The sequence below is a fragment of the Entelurus aequoreus genome, linkage group LG17, assembly GCF_033978785.1.
Source record: "Entelurus aequoreus isolate RoL-2023_Sb linkage group LG17, RoL_Eaeq_v1.1, whole genome shotgun sequence".
Lineage (NCBI taxonomy): Eukaryota > Metazoa > Chordata > Actinopteri > Syngnathiformes > Syngnathidae > Entelurus > Entelurus aequoreus.
In genome coordinates, this window is record NC_084747.1 from 28,206,881 (window position 1) to 28,228,513 (window position 21,633).

Sequence of the window (21,633 nt, forward strand, 5' to 3'; positions counted from 1 at the left end):
ACATTTTTGTATTTGTTACCTTCTTGAGACCTCTGAAAAATGCCTACCTCTTTAGGACCACCCTTTCTAGATGTATAAAGATGTGTATTTACAACATTAATAATATATACATACTTTGCAAATATAAATTAGCTTTTTGTGAAAAATGAGTTGGAATTTCACAAGAACAATTAGAATTTTCGCAGTATTAGATATAATAAAAGTCGTAATTTTACTCAAGTCGAAATTTTACAAGAAAAACTGAACATTTTGGCAATTTTATGAAAAGAGTCGCAATTTTACTCCACAAAAGTCAAAATTTTATAAGAAAACACTAAAATTTTGGCATTATTATAATGATATGGAATTTTACTCAGCAAAATGACAGAAGTCATAATTTTACCCAAAAAAATGTCACTGTTTTACGAGAACAACAACAAAATAGCCAATATTGTGATGAAAGTCAGAATGTTACATGACAAATGTCGCCATTTTGCATTAAAAAGTCATACTTTTACGAGAAAATATTGCAATGTTACAGAAACAGAAAGAATATGAGAAATTATTCCCAATTTTATAAGAAAAAAGTCGACACATTGTGAGAAAAAGACATGCTTTTCGTTAATAATTTGTTGGGGGAATTTTTTGTTCCTAATTGGTTTTTAATCTTCATTATTTACTTCAAGTTATTACAATATGTCTCTATATTTATATTTATTTATTTTTTTAAATACATTTTGGCCAAAGGCGCGCATTGTGGTCGGAGTGTCCGCCCTGAGATCGGTAGGTCGTGATTTCAAACCCTGGCCGAGTCATACCAAAGACTATAAAAATGGGACCCATTACCTCCCTGCTTGGCACTCAGCATCAAGGGGGGTGAACAAGGGTGAAGGGTCAAATGCAGAGGTTAATTTCACCACACTTACTACGCTACTGTATTTTAATGTTGGTCATTATGATGGTACTTGGACAGTTTTTTCTGAGGTCGTACTTGGTGAAACAAGTTTGAGAACCACTGCATTCGATAATTCTGCTTAATTAAATTGGGGGCAGGGCATAAGAATTTTTTAAGCGATACTGCACATTTGAATAATTAATAATGAATTAACTAATTGTAAAATGTCAATGAAAATGTGGGAATTAAAGAGAATATAAAACACATCACGGCAGCAGAGGGGTTAGTGCGTCTGCCTCACAATACGAAGGTCCTGAGTAGTCGTGAGTTCAATCCTGGCCTCGGGATCTTTCTGTGTGGAGTTTGCATGTTCTCCCCGTGACTGCGTGGGTTCCCTCCGGGTACTCCGGCTTCCTCCCACCTCCAAAGACATGCACCTGGGGATAGGTTGATTGGCAACACTAAATTGGCCCTAGTGTGTGAATGTGAGTGTGAATGTTGTCTGTCTATCTGTGTTGGCCCTGCGATGAGGTGGCGACTTGTCCAGGGTGTACCCCGCCTTCCGCCCGATTGTAGCTGAGATAGGCTCCAGCGCCCCCCGCGACCCCGAAGGGAATAAGCGGTAGAAAATGGATGGATGGATAAAACACATCACAGTACAAAACATTTCATTCGTATTTATTTATATTCTAATCTTAAGCAGCATTCATAACAATACGACTGAATATAAAAATATATCTTTGACAAAATGAAAGATTGCAGAAAAGTGTACTTATGGTTATAAAGTAGTGTAGGGGTTTTCCAAGTGGGTCATGGCTTTAGAAAAATGAAGAAAAACATTATTCTTCAAACCTGCAAAGCTAACTTCAGGAATTATAAAAGCAAAACATATTGATTTGAGTTGCTGCTGTGAGAGAGCAAACATCTGCTGTGCAGAAAACATGTCATTATACAGGGTGTGTGTATATATATATATATATATATATATATATATATATATATATATATATATATATATATATATATATATATATATATATATATATATATATATATATATACACACACACACACACTATATTGCCAAAAGTATTTGGCCACCTGCCTTGACTCACATATAAACTTGAAGTGCCATCCCATTCCTAACCCATAGGGTTCAATATGATGTGGGTCCACCTTTTGCAGCTATTACAGCTTCAACCATTCTGGGAAGGCTGTCCACAAGGTAGCGGAGTGTGTTTATAGGAATTTTCCACCCTTCTTCCAAAAGCGCATTGGTGAGGTCACACACTGATGTTGGTCGAGAAGGCCTGGCTCTCAGTCTCCGTTGTAATTCATCCCAAAGGTGTTCTATCGGGTTCAGATCAGGACTCTGTGCAGGCCAGTCAAGTCCATCCACACCAGACTCTGTCATCCACGTCTTTATGGACCTTGCTTTGTGCACAGTCATGTTGGAAGAGGAAGGGGCCCGCTCCAAACTGTTCCCACAAGGTTGGGAGCATGGAATTGTCCAAAATGTTTTGGTATCCTGGAGCATTCAAAGTTCCTTTCACTGGAACTAAGGAGCCAAGCCCAACTCCTGAAAAACAACCCCACACCATAATTCCTCCTCCACCAAATTTCATGCAGTCCGAAATGTACCGTTCTCCTGACAGACGTCTTTTTTTTAAATGCACTGCTTGCCTATCTGTTTTATCCAGTGCTTTCATGTTTTTATTTCTATTTTATCCATGCTTCTATGTTTTATCTAGTGTTTTCAATGTTTTTATTTCTATTTTAATTTTCTATTATAGATTCTAAGTTTTCATTTTTATTTTTTTAACTTTTTTTTACATTTTGTAGCACTTTGAGATTTTAACAAATGTAAAGTGCGTTACAAATGTAATTCATTATTATTATTATTAATGTCAGGTTGCGTTGGTGACGAACCCCAAGATGCAGAGATGGCGGCAGGCATTGAGCAGGAAAACATGATTTAATGTTCAAAATAAAGCAAAAACACAAACTAGGAACAGGCAAAATGGAAACAGGAACCAGAAAACAGAAAAACTGGAAATAGCTAACGGCTAACAGGATCTGGCTAACAGGAAAACAAGAAGGTAGGAGAAAACAAACTGTAAATAGCTATAAGGAACAGCTTACCGCTATGACGACAAGGACAGGTAGACACTACAATAATCCAGCACTGACTGGAGGTCAAAGCAGGGCTAAATAGCAGCTGGCTGATTGACACCAAGTGTGGCCAGGTGCCAATCAGCCACAGCTGAGGGGACAGCACTCAGAGAGACAAACAGGAAACTGAACCAAAATAAGAGTGCTGACAGGAAATAAAACAAAAACACAGAGGAAAAACTAAAACTTGACCAAACTGTCAGGGACAAGCCTGACAATTAACCTCCAAACCCAGACTCGTCCATCAGATTGCCAGGTGGTAAAGCGGGATTCATCACTCCACAGAACGTGCTTTACACCACTGCATCCGACGCTTTGCATTGGACTTGGTGATGTAAGGCTTAGATGCAGCTGCTCGGCCATGGAAACCCATTGCACGAAGCTCTCTGCGTACTGTACGTGGGCTAATTGGAAGGTCACATGAAGTTTGGACCTCTTTGCACTATGCGCTTCAGCATCCGCTGACCACTGTCTGTCACTTTACGTGGCCTACCACTTGGCGGCTGAGTTGCTATTGTTCCCAAACTCTTCCATTTTCTTATAATAAAGCCGACAGTTTGGAATATTTAGGAGCGAGGAAATTTCACGACTGGATCTGTTGCACAGGTGGCATCCTATGACAGTTCCACGCTGGAAATCACAGAGAGCGGCACATTCTTTCACAAATGTTTGTAGAAACAGTCTCCATGCCTAAGTGCTTGATTTTATACACCTGTGACCGGGCCAACTGATTAGGACACCCGATTCTGATCATTTGGATGGGTGGCCAAATACTTTTTCAGACACGGCACCGGAGCCAAGCGTGCAGGTTTAACAAGGTTTTTAATTATTAATAATAGAAAAGCGTGATATAAAATCTAATCCATTATTATTATTATTATTATTATAATGTTGTCAACAAAAGTTTTCTTTCCTAGTAGAACGTGACATTTCAGTCACGTCCGTATCCTCTCTCCCCTCCTGATCCCGGCCGCTTACTGTTAAAGACAACAGATGATTAGATTAACACGTACCACCTGTGAAATCTAATCACCTGCCAGCTGTGTCTCGCCATCAGCACTGCCACGCCCCCGTCTGATGGTGCTCTGTCCTCAGCACCATGGACAGAGGCGGTGACTTTTGCTCCTGCAGGCAGCGCTGGCTACCTCTCCCTCCACAATAGTGTATATATATATATATATATATACTGTATAATATTTGCATGTGCATCACAAGGAGTCATTGAGCCACCTGTCAATCAATCTTTCATTGCCTGATGCATCTTTCTGCCAGTCGACATGCCACCTGAGATTAGCCATGACCCGGCTATAGTTACTTCCTGCACTTTGTTGCCAGGCACCAAACTGCTTCTTGTTGTAGACATGCACGGTTTTAGAGACGGCTGGGTAGTCTACAATGCTGCGTAACAGCGTGTCCAGTTGTGCCCGCACACCTGGATATTTGATGGCCACGTCATCAAGTTCCTCCTTGTCCTGTGTCAGGTCTGCAGTGGAGAAGAACAAAAATATCATTATTTCCTCTAATACAAGTTGGTAATATGGAGGTTCATTTGTGTCCATATTACAAAAGTGCTTTTTTGACAATGAATTTATGTGACTGAATTTTTTTGCGTTAGAATTTTGTCATCTGATTTTTTTTACAACAACTTATTCTGGGAATTTAATTGAAAAAATGGAAAAAAAAATTGTGAGACTAAAGTCCATGTTCTACTGCTTGTCCATCTCGGGGTGGCAGGGGGGCTGGAGCCTATCACAGCTGCACACTGAAAAAAGTGTTTTAAAATTCAGCTTGTTAAAATACAGTGCTTTGAAATGTGTTGTGTAAAAAAAAAAAAAATTCAATGTATAAAAAGTCAGTGGATAAAAATTCAATGTATAAAAAAATGTACTGCATAAAAAATCCAGTGTGTAATAATTCAGTGTAGTATTTATTATTATTAATAAATAATTATGTAATACATAATAAGGCAATTTATATTTACAAATTTTTTACAGTGTCTGTAAAATAGTATCTATTATTAATAAATAATTATGTAATGATATAATATGGCAATTTATATTTATACATTTTATAGTGTCTGTAAAAATATATATTATTAATAAATAATTGCGTAATAATATAATAAGACAATTTGTCCATAGATATTTTTACAGTGTATGTTAAAATATATATTATTAATAAATAATTATGTAACAATATAATAAAGCAATTTATATTTTTTTAAAGTGTCTGTAAAAATATACATATTATTAATAAATAATTGTGCAATGATATAATAAGGGATTTTTATTTATTTTTTTACCGTGTATGTAAAAAATATAAACTATTACTAAATAACTATGTAATGATATAATAAGGTTGTTGTTTTTTACAGTGTATGTAAAAAATATAAATGATTAATATATAATTACATAATGATATAATAAGGCAATTTATATTTATATATTTTTTACAGTGTCTGTAAAAATACATCCATCCATCCATTTTCTACCGCTTGTCCCTTTCGGGGTCGCGTGGGGTGCTGGAGCCTATCTGAGCTGCATTAATAAATAATTATGTAACGATGTAATAAAGCAATTTATATTTAAAACATTTTTTAAAGTGTCTGTAAAAATATATATATTATGACATAATAACGGAATTTTTTTCTTTTTTACAGTGTATGTAAAAAATATCTACCGGTATTATTAATAAATAATTATGTAATGATATAATACGGCAATTTATATTTATATATTTTTTTACAGTGTTTGTAAAAATATTTATTGTTAATAGATGTGTAATGATATAATAAGGCAATTTATATTTATATATTTGTTTAAAGTGTACGTAAACAAATATACATTATTAATAAATAATTGTGTAATAATATAATAAGGCCATTTATATTTATATATTTGATTAAAGTGTACATAAACAAATACACATTATTAATAAATAATTGTGTAATGATATAAGGCAATTTATATTTATATATTTGTTTAAAGTGTACGTAAACAAATATACATTATTAATAAATAATTGTGTAATGATATAATAAGGCAATGTATATTTATATTTGTTTAAAGTGTACGTAAACAAATATAAATTATTAATAAATAATTATGTAATGATATAATGAGGCTATTTATATTTATATATTATTCACAGCCATAACTGCCATGTGGCCCTCAATGAAAAAGAGTGTGACGCCCCTGCTCCATCCAGAAACGCCAGAGTAGTTACCAAAAAGCTGGGGAGGTACAGTCAGACCATCTGCATAGGCGATGTATTTCCACCGACCACTTCTCAGCATGTATGAAGAGGCGTTGACATTACAGCCGTGGTATTCACTCAGAACCCAGTCTGGGCGTTGCCTCCTTGGACAGCTGCCGTGCTTGGACAGAAGAGGACGTAGCGAGTGGCCACTGAGATTGCCTGCACCTGAAATACCTGCAATATCTGCCATGAAAAGACAAAAATGCATGAGATGTTTAAGTCTAATAATGAGCAATTATAGGCAGATTGTAGGTTGTATACCCAGTACAGTAGGATAGACATCAACCAAGGACACCAGCTGCTTGACCTGCTGGCCCGACACCAGCCCCGGTCCCATGATTAGCAAGGGAACATGGGCGCTTCCCTCGAACATGGACATCTTGTAGAACTGCCGGTGCTCCATGGCGAGCTCGCCGTGGTCCGCCGTGAAAATCACCACAGTGCTCTGGAGCAGCTGGGTGTCTCTCAGAGCTGAAATCACCCGCCCTAATGAACGGAGAGTGGGAGGCTTTAGACCAGAGATTACATGGGCGGTTTTTTAGGTACCCCAACTTGAGAGTGGCCAACGAACGTCTGTGAAATTAATGCGCCATCGCATGACCAAAATATGTGAATGCTACATGTTATCATGAATGTAACGGATACTACACTACATATATACTTACAGAATGTATATAAAGCATTGTTGGATGTTTTTAGAGGGCTGCGAAATAATGCGCCGTCGTATCACCAAAATACGTGAATGTTACATGTTATCAGGAACGTAACGGATACTACACTACATATATACTTACAGAATGTATATAAAGTGTTGTTGGATGTTTTTAGAGGGTTGCGAAATAATGACCAAAATACGTGAATGCTACATGTTATCATGAATGTAACGGATACTACACTACATATATACTGACAGCATGTTTTGTATATAAAGCATTGTTGGATGTTTATTAGAGGGCTGCGAAATAATGCACCGCCGTATGACCAAAATACGTAAATGTTACATGTTATCATGAATGTAACGGAAACTACACTACATATATACTTACAGAATGTATATAAAACTTGTTGGATGTTTTTTAGAGGGCTGCGAAATAATGCGCCGCCGCATGACCAAAATACGTAAACGCTACATGTTATCATGAATGCAACGGATACTACACTACATATATACTTACAGAATGTATATAAAACTTGTTGGATGTTTTTTAGAGGGCTGCGAAATAATGCGCCGCCGCATGACCAAAATACGTAAACGCTACATGTTATCATGAATGTAACGGATACTACACTACATATATACTTACAACATGTATATAAAGCGTTGTTCGATGTTCTTTAAAGGGCTGCGAAATAATGCGCCGCCGCATGACCAAAATACGTAAATGCTACATGTTATCATGAATGGAACGGATACTACACTACATATATACTTACAGAATGTATATAAAGCGTTGTTGGATGTTTTTTTAGAGGGCTGCGAAATAATGCGCCACCGTATGACCAAAATACGTAAATGCTACATGTTATCATGAAAGTAACGGATACTACATTACATATATACTTACAGAATGTAAGTTGTTGGATGTTTTTAGAGAGCTGCGAAATAATGCGCCGCTGCATGACCAAAATACGTAAACGCTACATGTTATCATGAATGTAACGGATACTACACTACATATATACTTACAGAATGTATATAAAACTTGTTGGATGTTTTTTAGAGAGCTGCGAAATAATGCGCTGCCGTATGACCAAATTACGTAAATGCTACATGTTATCATGAAAGTAACGGATACTACACTACATATATACTTACAGCATGTATATACAACTTGTTGGATGTTTTTTAGAGAGCTGCGAAATAATGCGCTGCCGTATGACCAAATTACGTAAATGCTACATGTTATCATGAAAGTAACGGATACTACACTACATATATACTTACAGCATGTATATAAAGCGTTGTTGGATGTTTTTTAGAGAGCTGCGAAATAATGCGCCGCCGTATGACCAAAATATGTGAATGCTACATGTTATCATGAATGTAACGGATACTACACTACATATATACTTACAGCATGTATATAAAGCATTGCTGGATGTTTTATAGAGGGCTGCAAAATAATGCGCCGCCGTATGACCACAGTACGTAAACGTTATATGTTATCATGAATATAACAAATACTACACTGCATATATACTTACAGCATGTATATAAAGCGTTGTTGGATGTTTTTTAGAGAGCTGCGAAATAATGCATACGGTCATGTACGTATGACCAAATTACGTAAATGCTACATGTTATCATGAAAGTAACGGATACTACACTACATATATACTTACAGCCTGTATATAAAGCGATGTTGGATGCTTTTTAGACGGCTGCGAAATAATGCGCCGCCTTATGACCAAAATAAGTAAATGCTACATATTATCATGAATGTAACGGATACTACACTACATATATACTGTACTTACAGCATGTATATAAAGCATTGTTGGATGTTTTTAGAGGGCTGCGAAATAATGCGCCGCCGTATGACCAAAATACGTAAATGTTACATGTTATCATGAAAGTAACGGATACTACACTACATACAGTATATACTTACATCATGTATATAAAGCGTTGTTGGATGTTTTTTAGAGGGCTGCGAAATAGGTCAATCACCATTACCTGCACTAGCTTCTTGCTAGCAGTTGTTTACTGTCGAGAATGCACAAAAAAAAGAAAGTACCGTATTTTTCGGAGCATAAGTCGCTCCGGAGTATAAGTCGCACCGACCGAAAATGCATAATAAAGAAGGAAAAAAACATACATAAGTCGCATTTTTTGGGGTAATTTATTTGATAAAACCCAACACCAAGAATAGACATTTGAAAGGCAATTTGAAATAAATAAAGAATAGTGAACAACAGGCTGAATAAGTGTACGTTATATGAGGCATAAATAACCAACTGAGAACGTGCCTGGTATGTTAACGTAACATATTATGGTAAGAGTCATTCAAATAACTATAACATATAGAACATGCTATACGTTTACCAAACAATCTGTCACTCCTAATCGCTAAATCCGATGAAATCTTATACGTCTAGTCTCTTACGTGAATGAGCTAAATAATATTATTTGATATTTTAAGGTAATGTGATAATAATTTCACACATAAGTCGCTCCTGAGTATAAGTCGCACTCCCGGCCAAACTATGAAAAAAACTGCGACTTATAGTCCGAAAAATCCGGTATGTCCCATTTGGTCTTCCAAAGAAACCATGAATCCTGTTTTATTTGCTCCTCCTCGGGGGACAATATTCAGTGAGCAATGCGTTATGGCTGAGGGGCTCAATTTTTCCAAATGTAAAGGTGGCGCTAGAGAGCCAATTTTTGACATTAGTGTTCGGGTCCTCTAAATCAAAGGTTCTTAAGCTTTTTGAACCTTGGGGCCCAACCTTTCCACTACAGAGGGGTCCGGGGCCTACTCAAATATTAAACAAAAATGACTGATGAAAAGTAAATTTACATACAATTATGCAGTACAAAAACAATAACAACATTTATTTAAAAAATACTACTACTACATGTTTTTTAAATAATCTGTCTAATAAAATTCAAGTGCAAATACAAATACAGCTTCACCAATTTAGTCATATTTTTTGCGCTTAAGAAACTTCTTTAAGACTTTATTTCCAGACTTCTTCTGTTTGTTTGATATTGTCATTACTGCCACAAGTGGTGAAAAAGTGTATTACAACTGAGTACCGCTGCGGCCCATAAGGACCACAGCAGAGAAACAGATATTTCTTGGAGGCCCAACAATGGGCTTTGGCCCAACGATTAAGAAACCCTGCTCTAAAATTGCCGGTTGGGTCCTCACCGAACGTCTTTGCAAAATTTGGTGAATTTTAGTGGATGCTAAGGCCTTCAAAAATGTGCGTGTGTATAAAAAGTTCATGAAGTTTTTATTATATTTTATTTTAATTTGTATTACAGTGGAATAGGGCAAATCACATTTGCTCCAATTTTGCTAAAATGTATTTATAAGTTAGAATGCAAAAAAAAGAAAAACATACTGTACATTTCGGACTATGTCTAAACCACAATTTGTTTCCCCCTATGCTTTGAACCCTGCGGCTTATAAAACGGTACAGCTAATTTATGGATTTTTCTTCGCTGACGGCCATAATGCAAAGAGTTTTCATTAAACACATGCAAATACATTGAGATGATGAGTTATTGTTTGTGCTGTGGCGCCATCCTTTTGTCAATGTCTACACAGTGCTTTCTGCCTTTTAAAGCTTTGAAGCGGAAGTACAGGTGCTGTCCATAGCGTTTTTACTTGTATGGATTCTTCATTCGTCACTCCAAGCAACGATTGTAAGCTTTACAACATAACTAAAACAATTCTTACTTCTTAAACTGTCCCATATGTGATGTCTATAGGAGTGTTTTCATGCATATTTGTAAGCCAGCATCGTCGTTAGCATTAGCTAATATGCTAACACGTCTACGAGTGTCTGTGTTAGTATTATTAACTTACAACGGCATTCTTTTTGTATTGTTTCAGTTTCACAAATTCCTCCTTAAATTTACCAAAACGTCACTGTGGAGTTATTGAATCTGTTTGGCTGATTGGAGACCTAGCTTCCGCAGATAGTGGGTCCATGACGGTGACTTCTGTTTTGTTTGATCAGTCGTTTTACTGCCGTGTTACAGACCCCGTTTTGGAAACAATTAAGGTATGTAAATAAACATTTACCGGTAGAAAATATTTCTGAGTAAATAACTCATTTCACAACATATATATCTGCTATGGAAAATATTTTTTCTTAAAAAAATTTAGTGGGTGCGGCTTGTTTATATAGTCCGGAGAATACGGTACGTGATCTCATTTTACATAAGGATTGTGAACGATGGGCAAAATTCCCCCAAAAAGTGCAGTTCCCCTTTAAAGGCCTACTGAAAGCCACTACTACCGACCACGCAGTCTGATAGTTTATATATCAATGATGAAATCTTAACATTGCAACACATGCCAATACGGCCGGGTTAGATTAGTAAAGTGCAATTTTAAATTTCCCGCAAAATATTCTGCTGAAAACGTCTCGGTATGATGACGTTTGCGCGTGACGTCACGGATTGTAGCGGACATATTGGGACACCATTGTGGCCAGCTATTAAGTCGTCTGCATTCGTTTGCATATGTTTTGCATTCGATATATCGGAAGAGTAGTGTGGGTGGATGGTTGAAAGGTCGGAATCGCGTTTAAAAATGTCGCAAAATTTTGAGACCATAGGGCATTGTAGAACTATGAACACGTCCATTCATTGTTTTCATCGCAAAATTCCACAGTATTCTGGACATCTGTGTTGGTGAATCTTTTGCAATTTGTTTAATGAACAATGAAGACAGCAAAGAAGAAAGCTGTAGGTGGGAAGCGGTGTATTAGCCGCCGGCTGCAGCAACACAACCAGGAGGACTTTGAGTTGGATAGCAGACGCGCTACCGTGAGTATGCAGCTTTGGCTTCCAAACATTTGATCGCTTGCCCGTACGTGCGTGCCGCTATGTGCATGTCACGTACGTAACTTTGGGGAAATATATGTGCTGTATGAACTTTACGGAGGTGAACGGTACTTTGGGCTGTGGGATTGAGTGTTGTGCGGGTGTTTGAGTTGTATTGGTGGGTTATATGGACGGGAGGGGGGAGGTGTTTGTTATGTGGCATATTAAATATAAGCCTGGTTGTGTTGTGGCTAATAGAGTATACAGTATATATGTCTTGTGTTTATTTACTGTTTTAGTCATTCCTAGCTGAATATCAGGTCCCACCCGCCTCTCACAGCATCTTCCCTATCTGAATCGCTTCCACTGCCCTTTAACCCTTCACTCTCACTTTCCTCATCCACGAATCTTTCATCCTCGCTCTAATTAATGGGGTAATCGTCGCTTTCTCGGTCTGAATCGTTCTCGCTGCTGGTGGCCATGATTGTAAACAATGTGCAGATGTGAGGCGCTCCACAACCTGTGACGTCACGCTACTTCCGGTACAGGTAAGGCTTTTTTATCAGCGACCAAAAGTTGCGAACTTTATCGTCGATGTTCTCTACTAAATCCTTTCAGCAAAAATATGGCAATATCGCGAAATGATCAAGTATGACACATAGAATGGACCTGCTATCCCCGTTTAAATAAGAAAATTTCATTTCAGTAGGCCTTTAAGTGCTGTCAACCAACCCAACATGGCGTCCGCTTCAGCGCACATGGCATAGTAGAAGGCCCGGATTCTTTTGACTTCCTCCTCGGTGAAGTCCCCGCTGCAGTTTTTGGTGAAGGTGGAGTAGTAGTCCACAGGGTGCATGGCAGCCATGGGCAGCCAGGTGGGAACGGAGACGAAATCAGAACGAACCTGGGAACGTGAAAGAAGAATGAAGCGGGAGGGAAGACATTTTGGAAAGAGGAGATTGACAGTGCCTGCCTTTTTTAGCCAATAGGGAGATGAGCGGAAGGTGGATCCTCCGGCCGTGGGTCCCAAGGAGTCAGTCTTGTAGGTGTGAGGTAAATTGAGGCCCAGGTAGAGAGCGAAAGGCTGGTGTGGGGACGCTGCTCTCTGGTGGATCCACTGTGTGGTCAAGTCCGTGTTCTTCCAGTCAACAGTATTTACCCTCACTGTTGACGCGTTCCCAACAAGTTGTGTGACTGGTCGACCCTCTTGGCGCAGCAGGAAGGGGACATCCCGGGTCCAGGCTTCCATGCGATTGCTGTTATGTAAAATGTACGTTTATGATTGTGGTCGGAAGAACTGCTCTGCAGCATGCTGATACAATAACATCGTGTTCAAGTAATACTAGGGATGTGACCTTTGTGAACGAATCGACTCTTTTAAACGTCTCTTTTAAGTGAACTCTGAGAACCGACTCCCTGTGGTAAGGAGCCGTTCATTTGAGATTACATACTTACACACACACACACACATACATATATATATATATATATATATATATACATACATATACATATATATATATATATATATATATATATATACATACATATACATATATATATATATATATATATATATATATATATATATATATATATATATATATATATATATATATATATATATATATATATGTCTTAATTAGATTATCCAAAAAAAATAGTGCTCGATACCGTGGTAGAGCGTAATATGTATGTGTGGGAAAAAATCACAAGACTATTTCATCTCTACAGGCCTGTTTCATGAGGGTTTCCTCAATCGTCAGGAGATTTTAGAAAAAAATCTCTCACAAATCTCCTGACGATTGAGGAAACCCTCATGAAACAGGCCTGTAGAGATGAAATAGTCTTGTGATTTTTTCCCACACATACATATATATATATATATATATATTGTCTTGAATATATATTCAATTTAAGTTAAGGGCTGTGAATCTTTGGGCACAACATGATTCGATTCGATTCTTAGGGGTAACGATTCGATTCAGAATCGATTCTTGGTTCAAATTCAATATTTTATTAATAACATTGCATGCCAGTTCTATGATTAACTACATTCCTCCATAAAATAGATAAACAGCTCTGATCAATTTCTATATTACTTAAAAGTAAACTGGTTTTGTTTAATAAAATTCTCCCCAAACATTTAATAAAGTCAAATACAAATAAGGCAACAAGAGAACTATATTTTCTAAAGTAAGTGTGTACAGCAGATATAGATCATCGACATCAACAATATGATTTGTCTAAGTGGCTGGACAGGACGGATTGAAAAAAATAAAAAAAGTAAAAAAACATTTTATCGATTAAGAATCGTTCCAAATAGGAATCGAGATTAATCAAAAAAATGTTTTAGACTACTAATACACACACAGCGCGCACACACACACACACACACACAAACACATACATACATACATACATACATACATACATACATACATACATACATATATATATATATATATATATATATATATATATATATATATATATATATATATATATATATATATATATATATATATGGAGGGTACAAACACAATACAGTAGTACAATTTTGTAATCACATTTTTATTATGTCCTAATTTGTATTGTAGTTTTATTGATACTATTAATGCATTTCATTCTTATTTATTGTTTGTGTGTTTTTTTCTAATTACAGCCAATATCTCAGAATAATTTGATTATTTTGATCTAAATCTTATTGTATAACTGATAATAGTGATTGTTTCCTTGATAAAAAAAACTACAATAACGAGCGAGTCTTTTGAACGGCTCCTCAAGGTCAAAGAGGCATAAATCCCATCTCTAATAAACACTGTTGTGACAGTGCCGATCCACACTGAGTGTTATTAAGATGATTGAATGATTGAATTTCTTGCAAATAGCTAACAAGACCACAATAAACATGGTGTCACCTGAGAGAGTGTTGCCCTGAGGTGTAGTCAAGCTTGCCCAGCATCTTGGTAAGATACCCACTCTTCTCCAGCCAGTCCATCCACGTGCTTGCATTGGCATCAAGGCACTTGTAATTGTTCCACGCCTGGGTCAGGTGAACAAACTGGCCGCTCCACATGGCTAGCACACAGGCGAGCATTTAGTTTATGATACAATTACCATTAAGATGTTCGTACAAATTGCGTGTGAATGCTGAAAAGCCTGAAGCCAAAACCCAAAACACTATATTGCCAAAAGTATTTGGCCACCTGCCTTGACTCACATATGAACTTGAAGTGCCATCTCATTCCTAACCCATAGGGTTCAATATGATGTTGGTCCTCCTTTTGCATCTTCAACTCTTCTGGGAAGGCTGTCCACAAGGTTGCGTAGTGTGTTTATAGGAATTTTCCACCATTCTTCCAAAAGCGCATTGGTGAGGTCACACACTGATGATGTTGGTCGAGAAGGCCTGGCTCTCAGTCTCCGTTCTAATTCATCCCAAAAGTGTTCTATCGGGTTCAGGTCAGGACTCTGTGCAGGCCAGTCAAGTTCATCCACACCAGACTCTGTCATCCATGTCTTTATGGACCTTGCTTTGTGCACTGTCATGTTGGAAGAGGAAGGGGCCCGCTCCAAACTGTTCCCACAAGGTTAAGAGCATGGAATTGTCCAAAATGTTTTGGTATCCTGGAGCATTCAAAGTTCGGCACAATGCAGACCCAAATGTAGCGTTCTCCTGGCAACCTCCAAACCCAGACTCGTCCATCAGATTGCCAGATGGAAAAGCGTGATTCCTCACTCCAGAGAAGGCGTCTCCACTGCTGTAGAGTCCAGTGGCGACGTGCTTTCCACCACTGCATCCCACGCTTTGCGTTGGACTTGGTGATATATGGCTTAGATTCAGCTGCTCGGCCATGGAAACCCATTCCATGAAGCTCTCTGCATACTGTACGTGGGCTAATTGGAAGGTCACATGAAGTTTGGAGCTCTGTAGCAACTGTGGGCGACCTCTTTGCACTATGCGCTTCAGCATCCGCTGACCCCTCTCTGTCAGTTTACGTGGCCTACCACTTGGTGGCTGAGTTGCTGTTGTTCCCAAACTCTTCCATTTTCTTATAATAAAGCTGACAGTTGACTTAGTAATATTTAGGAGCGAGGACATTTCCCAACTGGATTTGTTGCACAGGTGGCATCCTGTTACAGTTCCACGCTGGAAATCACTGAGAGCGGCCCATTCTTTCACAAATGTTTGTAGAAACAGTCTCCATACCTAAGTGCTTGGTTTTATACACCTGTGGCCGGGCCAAGTGATTAGGACACCTGATTGTCATCATTTGGATGGGTGGCCAAATACTTTTGGCAATATAGTGTATAACTCTTTGTTGCATACTTGCCAAATGAGCCTAAAAGCTAGCATGCATCAAGTACCAAAATATGTGATTCTGAAGTGTAGACATACAAAATAAGCTAAAAAAAAAAAGCAAACATGCTAATTTTGCATGTAGTTCAAGTCAAATATTTCACTTGACGCATGCTAACGTAAATAACAACTAATAACAACATGTATGACTCTGAGGCGTACACCTACCAAATTACCTCAAAAAGCTAGAATGCTAATGTTACCATGCTAACAGCTAACATGTGTCAAATACTGAACATCTATGACTGTGGCGTATAACTGCAAAATTGACTTTAATAAAAATGCTAACATGCCAACATTAGCATGGTAACAGCTAATATGTGTCAAGTAAAATTCAGGTATAACTACTAGAATATCGTGCAGAAGTCCATTTATTTCAGTAATTCAACTTCAACTGTGAACTAATATGTGTTATAAACTTATGCATTAGCTGTAAGCCATAATAATCAAAATTATATCAGAGGAAGGCTTGAATTCTCTTGAGTTGTTATGAGTATATGCCATATATTGGTTTTACAATGTAAATCTAATTGCTAGAATAAACAAACCTTTGCACGATATTTAATATTTTAAAGTTTCACCTGTATATGACTACCTGCAAATTTAACTTAAAAAGCTAGAATACTACAGTTAGCATGTTGATAGCTGGAAAGCATCAAAGTATCAAAATGTATGACACCGAAGCGTATACCTGCAAAATTAACTAAAAAAAAGTTTGTATGCTAACGTTAGCATGCTAACAGTTAACATGTGTCAAGTACTAAAATATATGACCCTGCGGCGTACACCTGCAAAATTAACTGAAATAAATGTTGAAAGCTAACGTTAGCATACTAACAGTTAACATGGGTCAAGTACTAAAATATATGACCCTGCAAAATTAACTAAAAAAAAAACGCTAGCATGATAACATTAGCATTTAAGCAGCTAATATGTGTCAAGTAACAAAATATAAGTATCTGAGGCATTTTTCTGCAAATTAACTTAAAAAGCTAGCATGCTACAGTTAGCATATTACAGCTAGTATGCATCAGATACCAACATATATGATATTGAGGCGTATACCTTCAAAATTAACTTAAAAAAAAAGCATGCTAACGTCAGCATGTAAACAGCTAACACGTGTCAAGTACTAAAAATGATGACTCTCTGGCGTATACGTACAAAATTAACTAAAAAAGCTAGCATGCTAATGTTAACATGCTAGCAATTGACTCACATTCGCAAGGAAAATTTTGACTTTGGAACGGATTGAATCGGTTAAGATGTGTCAAGTACTAAAATACAAGACCCTGTGGCGTATACCTGCAACATTTACTACAAAAAAATTTTGTATGCTAACATTAGCATACTAACAGTTAACATGGGTCAAGTACTAAAATATATGACCGTGCAAAATTAACTTAAAAAAACGCTAGCACTATAACATTAACATGTTAGCAGCTAACATGTGTCAAGTAACAAAATATATGACTTTAAAGCGTTTTTCCGCAAATTAACTTAAAAAGCTAGCATGCTACAGTTAGCATACTGACAGCTAGTATGGATCAGATACCAACATATATGACATTGAGGCGTATACCTTCAAAATTAACTAAAAAAAAAAAAAAGCTAGCATGCTAACGTCAGCATGTAAACAGCTAACACGTGTCAAGTACTAAAAATTGTGACTCTCTGGCATATACCTACAAAATTAACTAAAAACTAAAAAGGCTAACATGCTATAGGTTATCATGTGTCAAGTATCAACATATTTGACTCCAAGGTGCAAAAAAAGGTAGCATGCTAACGTTAAAATGCTAGCAATTGACTCACATTCGCAAGGAAAATTTTGACCTTTGAACGGAGTGAATCGGTCGAGAAATGTGGGCGTAGTAAACTTTTAAATAGACAATGTTTAAAAAAAAAACGGGAATGTTTGGTTCCTAAAAAATAAATAGCCTCTAGAATAAATTGGGAGAAAAAGGCCCATAAAAAAAAAAGAATAATAATAAAAGTCTATGTTTATGTTTACCTGCTCTGGAGGGGCAGCAGATAGGTGAGTTGCTGTATGCATTTAAGAAGTTGCTGCCCAGCTCTCTCAGGTAATTTATGTAAGGCAAGTGCACAACTTTACTGTCAGGATCAAACGTTAACCGTCCGTCCTGTAAAAAAATACACATACATTTACGGTCGTGGTCAAAAGTTTACATACACTTGTAAAGAACATAATGTCGTGGCTGTCTTGAGTTTCCAATCATTTCTACAACTCTTATTTTTTTGTGATTGGAGCACATACTTGTTGGTCACAAAAAAGATTCATGAAGTTTGGTTCTTTTATGAATTTATTATGGGTCTACTGAAAATGTGAGCAAATCTGCTGGGTCAAAAGTATACATACAGCAATGTTAATATTTGGTTACATGTCCCTTGGCAAGTTTCACTGCAATAAGGCACTTTTGGTAGCCATCCACAAGCTTCTGCTTGAATTTTTGACCACGCCTCTTGACAAAATTGGTGCAGTTCAGCTAAATGTGTTGGTTTTCTGACATGGACTTGTTTCTTCAGCATTGTCCACACGTTTAAGTCAGGACTTTGGAAAGCCATTCTAAAACCTTAATTGTAGTCTGATTTAGCCATTCCTTTACCACTTTTGACGTGTTTTTGGGGTCATTGTCCTGGTGGAACACCCAACTGCGCCCAAGACCCAACCTCCGGGCTGATGATTTTAGGTTGTCCTGAAGAATTTGGAGGTAATCCTCCTTTTTCATTGTCCCATTTACTCTCTGTAAAGCACCAGTTCCATTGGCAGCAAAATAGGCCCAGAGCATTATACTACCACCACCATGCTTGATGGTAGGGCTGGTTTTCCTGGGATTAAAGGTCTCACCTTTGCTCCTCCAAACATATTGCTGGGTATTGTGGCCAAACAGCTTAATTTTTGTTTCATCTGACCACAGGTCTTATCTTTGTCCATGTGATCAGCAGCAAACTTTAGACGAGCCTTAAGGTGTCGCTTCTAGAGCAGCGGCTTCCTCCTTGCATGGTAGCCTCTCAGTCCATGGCGATGCAAAACACGCTTGACTGTGGACACTGACACCTGTGTTGCAGCAGCTTCCAATTCATTGCAGACCTGCTTTTTGGTGTTTCTCGGTAGACTCTTGATCATCCTGACCTATTTTCTCTCAGCAGCAGGTGATAGCTTGCGTTTTCTTCCTCATTGTGGCAGTGACAAAACTGTGCCATGCATTTTATGCTTACGAACAACTGTCTGCACAGTTGCTCTTGAGACCTTAGGCTGCTCTGAAATGACTCCAAGTGACTTTCCTGACGTGTTCAAGTCAATGATTCGTTTTTTTCAGATCTGTGCTGAGTTCCTTTGACTTTCCCATTGTAGCGTTTGTAACCAAGTCTAATGACTACATCACCTATTTAAATGGGCTCAGAGAAGTCAACAGGTGTCGCCAATCATAATCACTCACATGAAGTTAAGAGGCCATGCCATGAAGCTCATTTGATTTGATTGTAACTTTTCAACATCACCAAAATTGATCATGTATGTTGCTGTATGTATACTTTTGACCAAACAGATTTGGTCACATTTTCAGTAGACCCATAATAAATTCATAAAAGAACCAAACTTCATGAATGTTTTTTGTGACCAACAAGTATGTGCTCCAATCACTCTTCCACAAAAAAATAAGAGTTGTAGAAATTATTGGAAACTCAAGACAGCCATGATATTATGTCCTTCACAAGTGTATGTAAACTTTTGACCACGACTGTATATCATAACTACACTGTTTGGCTGATGCAGATTAAAGTTGATTTAAGTGGTTGCACTTACAAAGGCGTCAGACATCACCATCACGATGTTCGGTCTTGTGACGTTGTGACAAAAACATCCACCAAACATTTGAAACACGTAAAGGAAAACCAATATTAAAGTCATGCTAATACTTCAGATAAAGAAATAAATAAAACTGTGCAAGATGAGCTACTGTAGCTTTTGCGACACTAAAAAGTATCCGGGTGATACTTTCAAATTAAAAGAGTTAACTTCCGCGCAGCGTAGTTTTTCCACAATAAAAACGCAAGCTTATATATATATATGCCATTTAATTTATTTTTAGGATTGAAATACAAAGTCTTGAAGAAAAAAAAAACGTTTTCAATCTAATTTTATTTGTCATATAACAGAAATGAATATCACCAGTCAGCAGAAATGAAAAACTTGACCGAAAACAGATGTTTTATTTTATTTTCCGACACCGGAACCGGAAGTTACTTTTTAAAAACAAGCCCGCGGACTGCCTCAGAAGGAGGGGGTGATGTTGATGTGTTGTCTAGGGATGGGCGATACCACACTTTTAGGATTCGATACGATACCGATACTTTTTCTTGCATTTTAATCGACACCGATACCGATACCGATACCAATAATATCTTATAGGCAATTTTTTGTCAGTCAAAAATATTATTACTATTGTTATTATTTAAGACAAATCACAAGACAAATACAGACCATTTATACCACATTTGTTATGGTCAATATATAATAAAAGTAAAATTAAAATAAATAACATAAATATGAAAAATAAATTAAATATTATATATAATAATAACAACTATATATTATATATAATAATAATTAAATATTAGGGCTTTCCAATTAACAGTCAAATCCGAATTGCAAGAAGCTGCAGTTATTTTTTAAAGTTTGTGATATAATTAGCAATTAATGACATATGAAATAGGCTAATGTTTTCGAAATGTAAGAAATCATGTTCTAGATTAAAACCAAAATCACATTCAATCATATATTCAAGATTTTCTGGGAAAAAAATGAAACTGTAATGCAAAGATGAAGAATCTCCAAATTGTATCTCTTTCTTATCTTGTTTTAAATACTCAAGCAATTTTCAACTAACAGTAAATTCCCCTGTGTGGAAATTGTTTGAATTTAGGATAATCATTTAAACAAAAATATTCAGTAAACATTACTAAAAAAACCCCAACAATGTCTGTTTTAAGTCAACAATTGGACAACACTGGATATGCCTGGCTGCATCGCTGTCGGCTGGCTGTGTGTGTGTTGCACGTTGACGACGCTCATTCGCTGTCTCCTGTCACGTGACTGGGCCAGCTCTATACTCTGCCAGGTATACAGGGGTGTCCCAGCACATAGTAAGTTAAGTAAGTCATCAAAAACATCTGAAAGTGATGCTTGCACCCCCCACACGCCGTTTTTTGATTTATATCGATACTTTTTTCAGAAAAGTGATGCCAAATGAGTAGCGTGTGAGTATCAATATATCGATACCACAAGATCGATACGCACATCCCTAGTGTTGTCTGTCTAATTGTAACAAATGCAGACGAGGCGTGTTGGCTGAGTTTTCAACGTTTACTCATAGCGTGCCCATAACAACATTCTAGCTGCCGGCATACATACAACAACAATCAACGGGGCTCCCGCCTCAG

General features: G+C 37.2%; 1 protein-coding gene across 1 annotated transcript; it reads right to left on the reverse strand.

Annotated features, from left to right (window-relative positions):
* Positions 1-1,943: 1,943 nt before the first annotated feature.
* arsk (arylsulfatase family, member K) lies at positions 1,944-20,209 on the reverse strand. The gene is made up of 8 exons (XM_062024202.1): positions 19,997-20,209; positions 18,185-18,314; positions 14,729-14,888; positions 12,781-13,063; positions 12,540-12,711; positions 6,566-6,790; positions 6,272-6,487; positions 1,944-4,529 (listed from the first exon to the last, which is right to left on the reverse strand). The coding sequence occupies exons 1-8, from the start codon at positions 20,099-20,101 to the stop codon at positions 4,255-4,257; spliced, it is 1,566 nt and encodes a 521-aa protein (XP_061880186.1). The 5' UTR covers positions 20,102-20,209; the 3' UTR covers positions 1,944-4,254.
* Between the last annotated feature and the right edge of the window lie 1,424 nt (positions 20,210-21,633).

Coding starts and splice junctions, on each gene's coding strand:
- arsk (XM_062024202.1), bottom strand. CDS start 20,101: ATGACTTTAATATTGGTTTTCCTTTACGTGTTTCAAATGTTTGGTGGA. Junction 13,064..14,728: donor TCAGGGCAACACTCTCTCAG/GTGACACCATGT, acceptor TTTACATAACAG/CAATCGCATGGAAGCCTGGA. Junction 4,530..6,271: donor TGTACCTCCCCAGCTTTTTG/GTAACTACTCTG, acceptor TCTCCACTGCAG/ACCTGACACAGGACAAGGAG.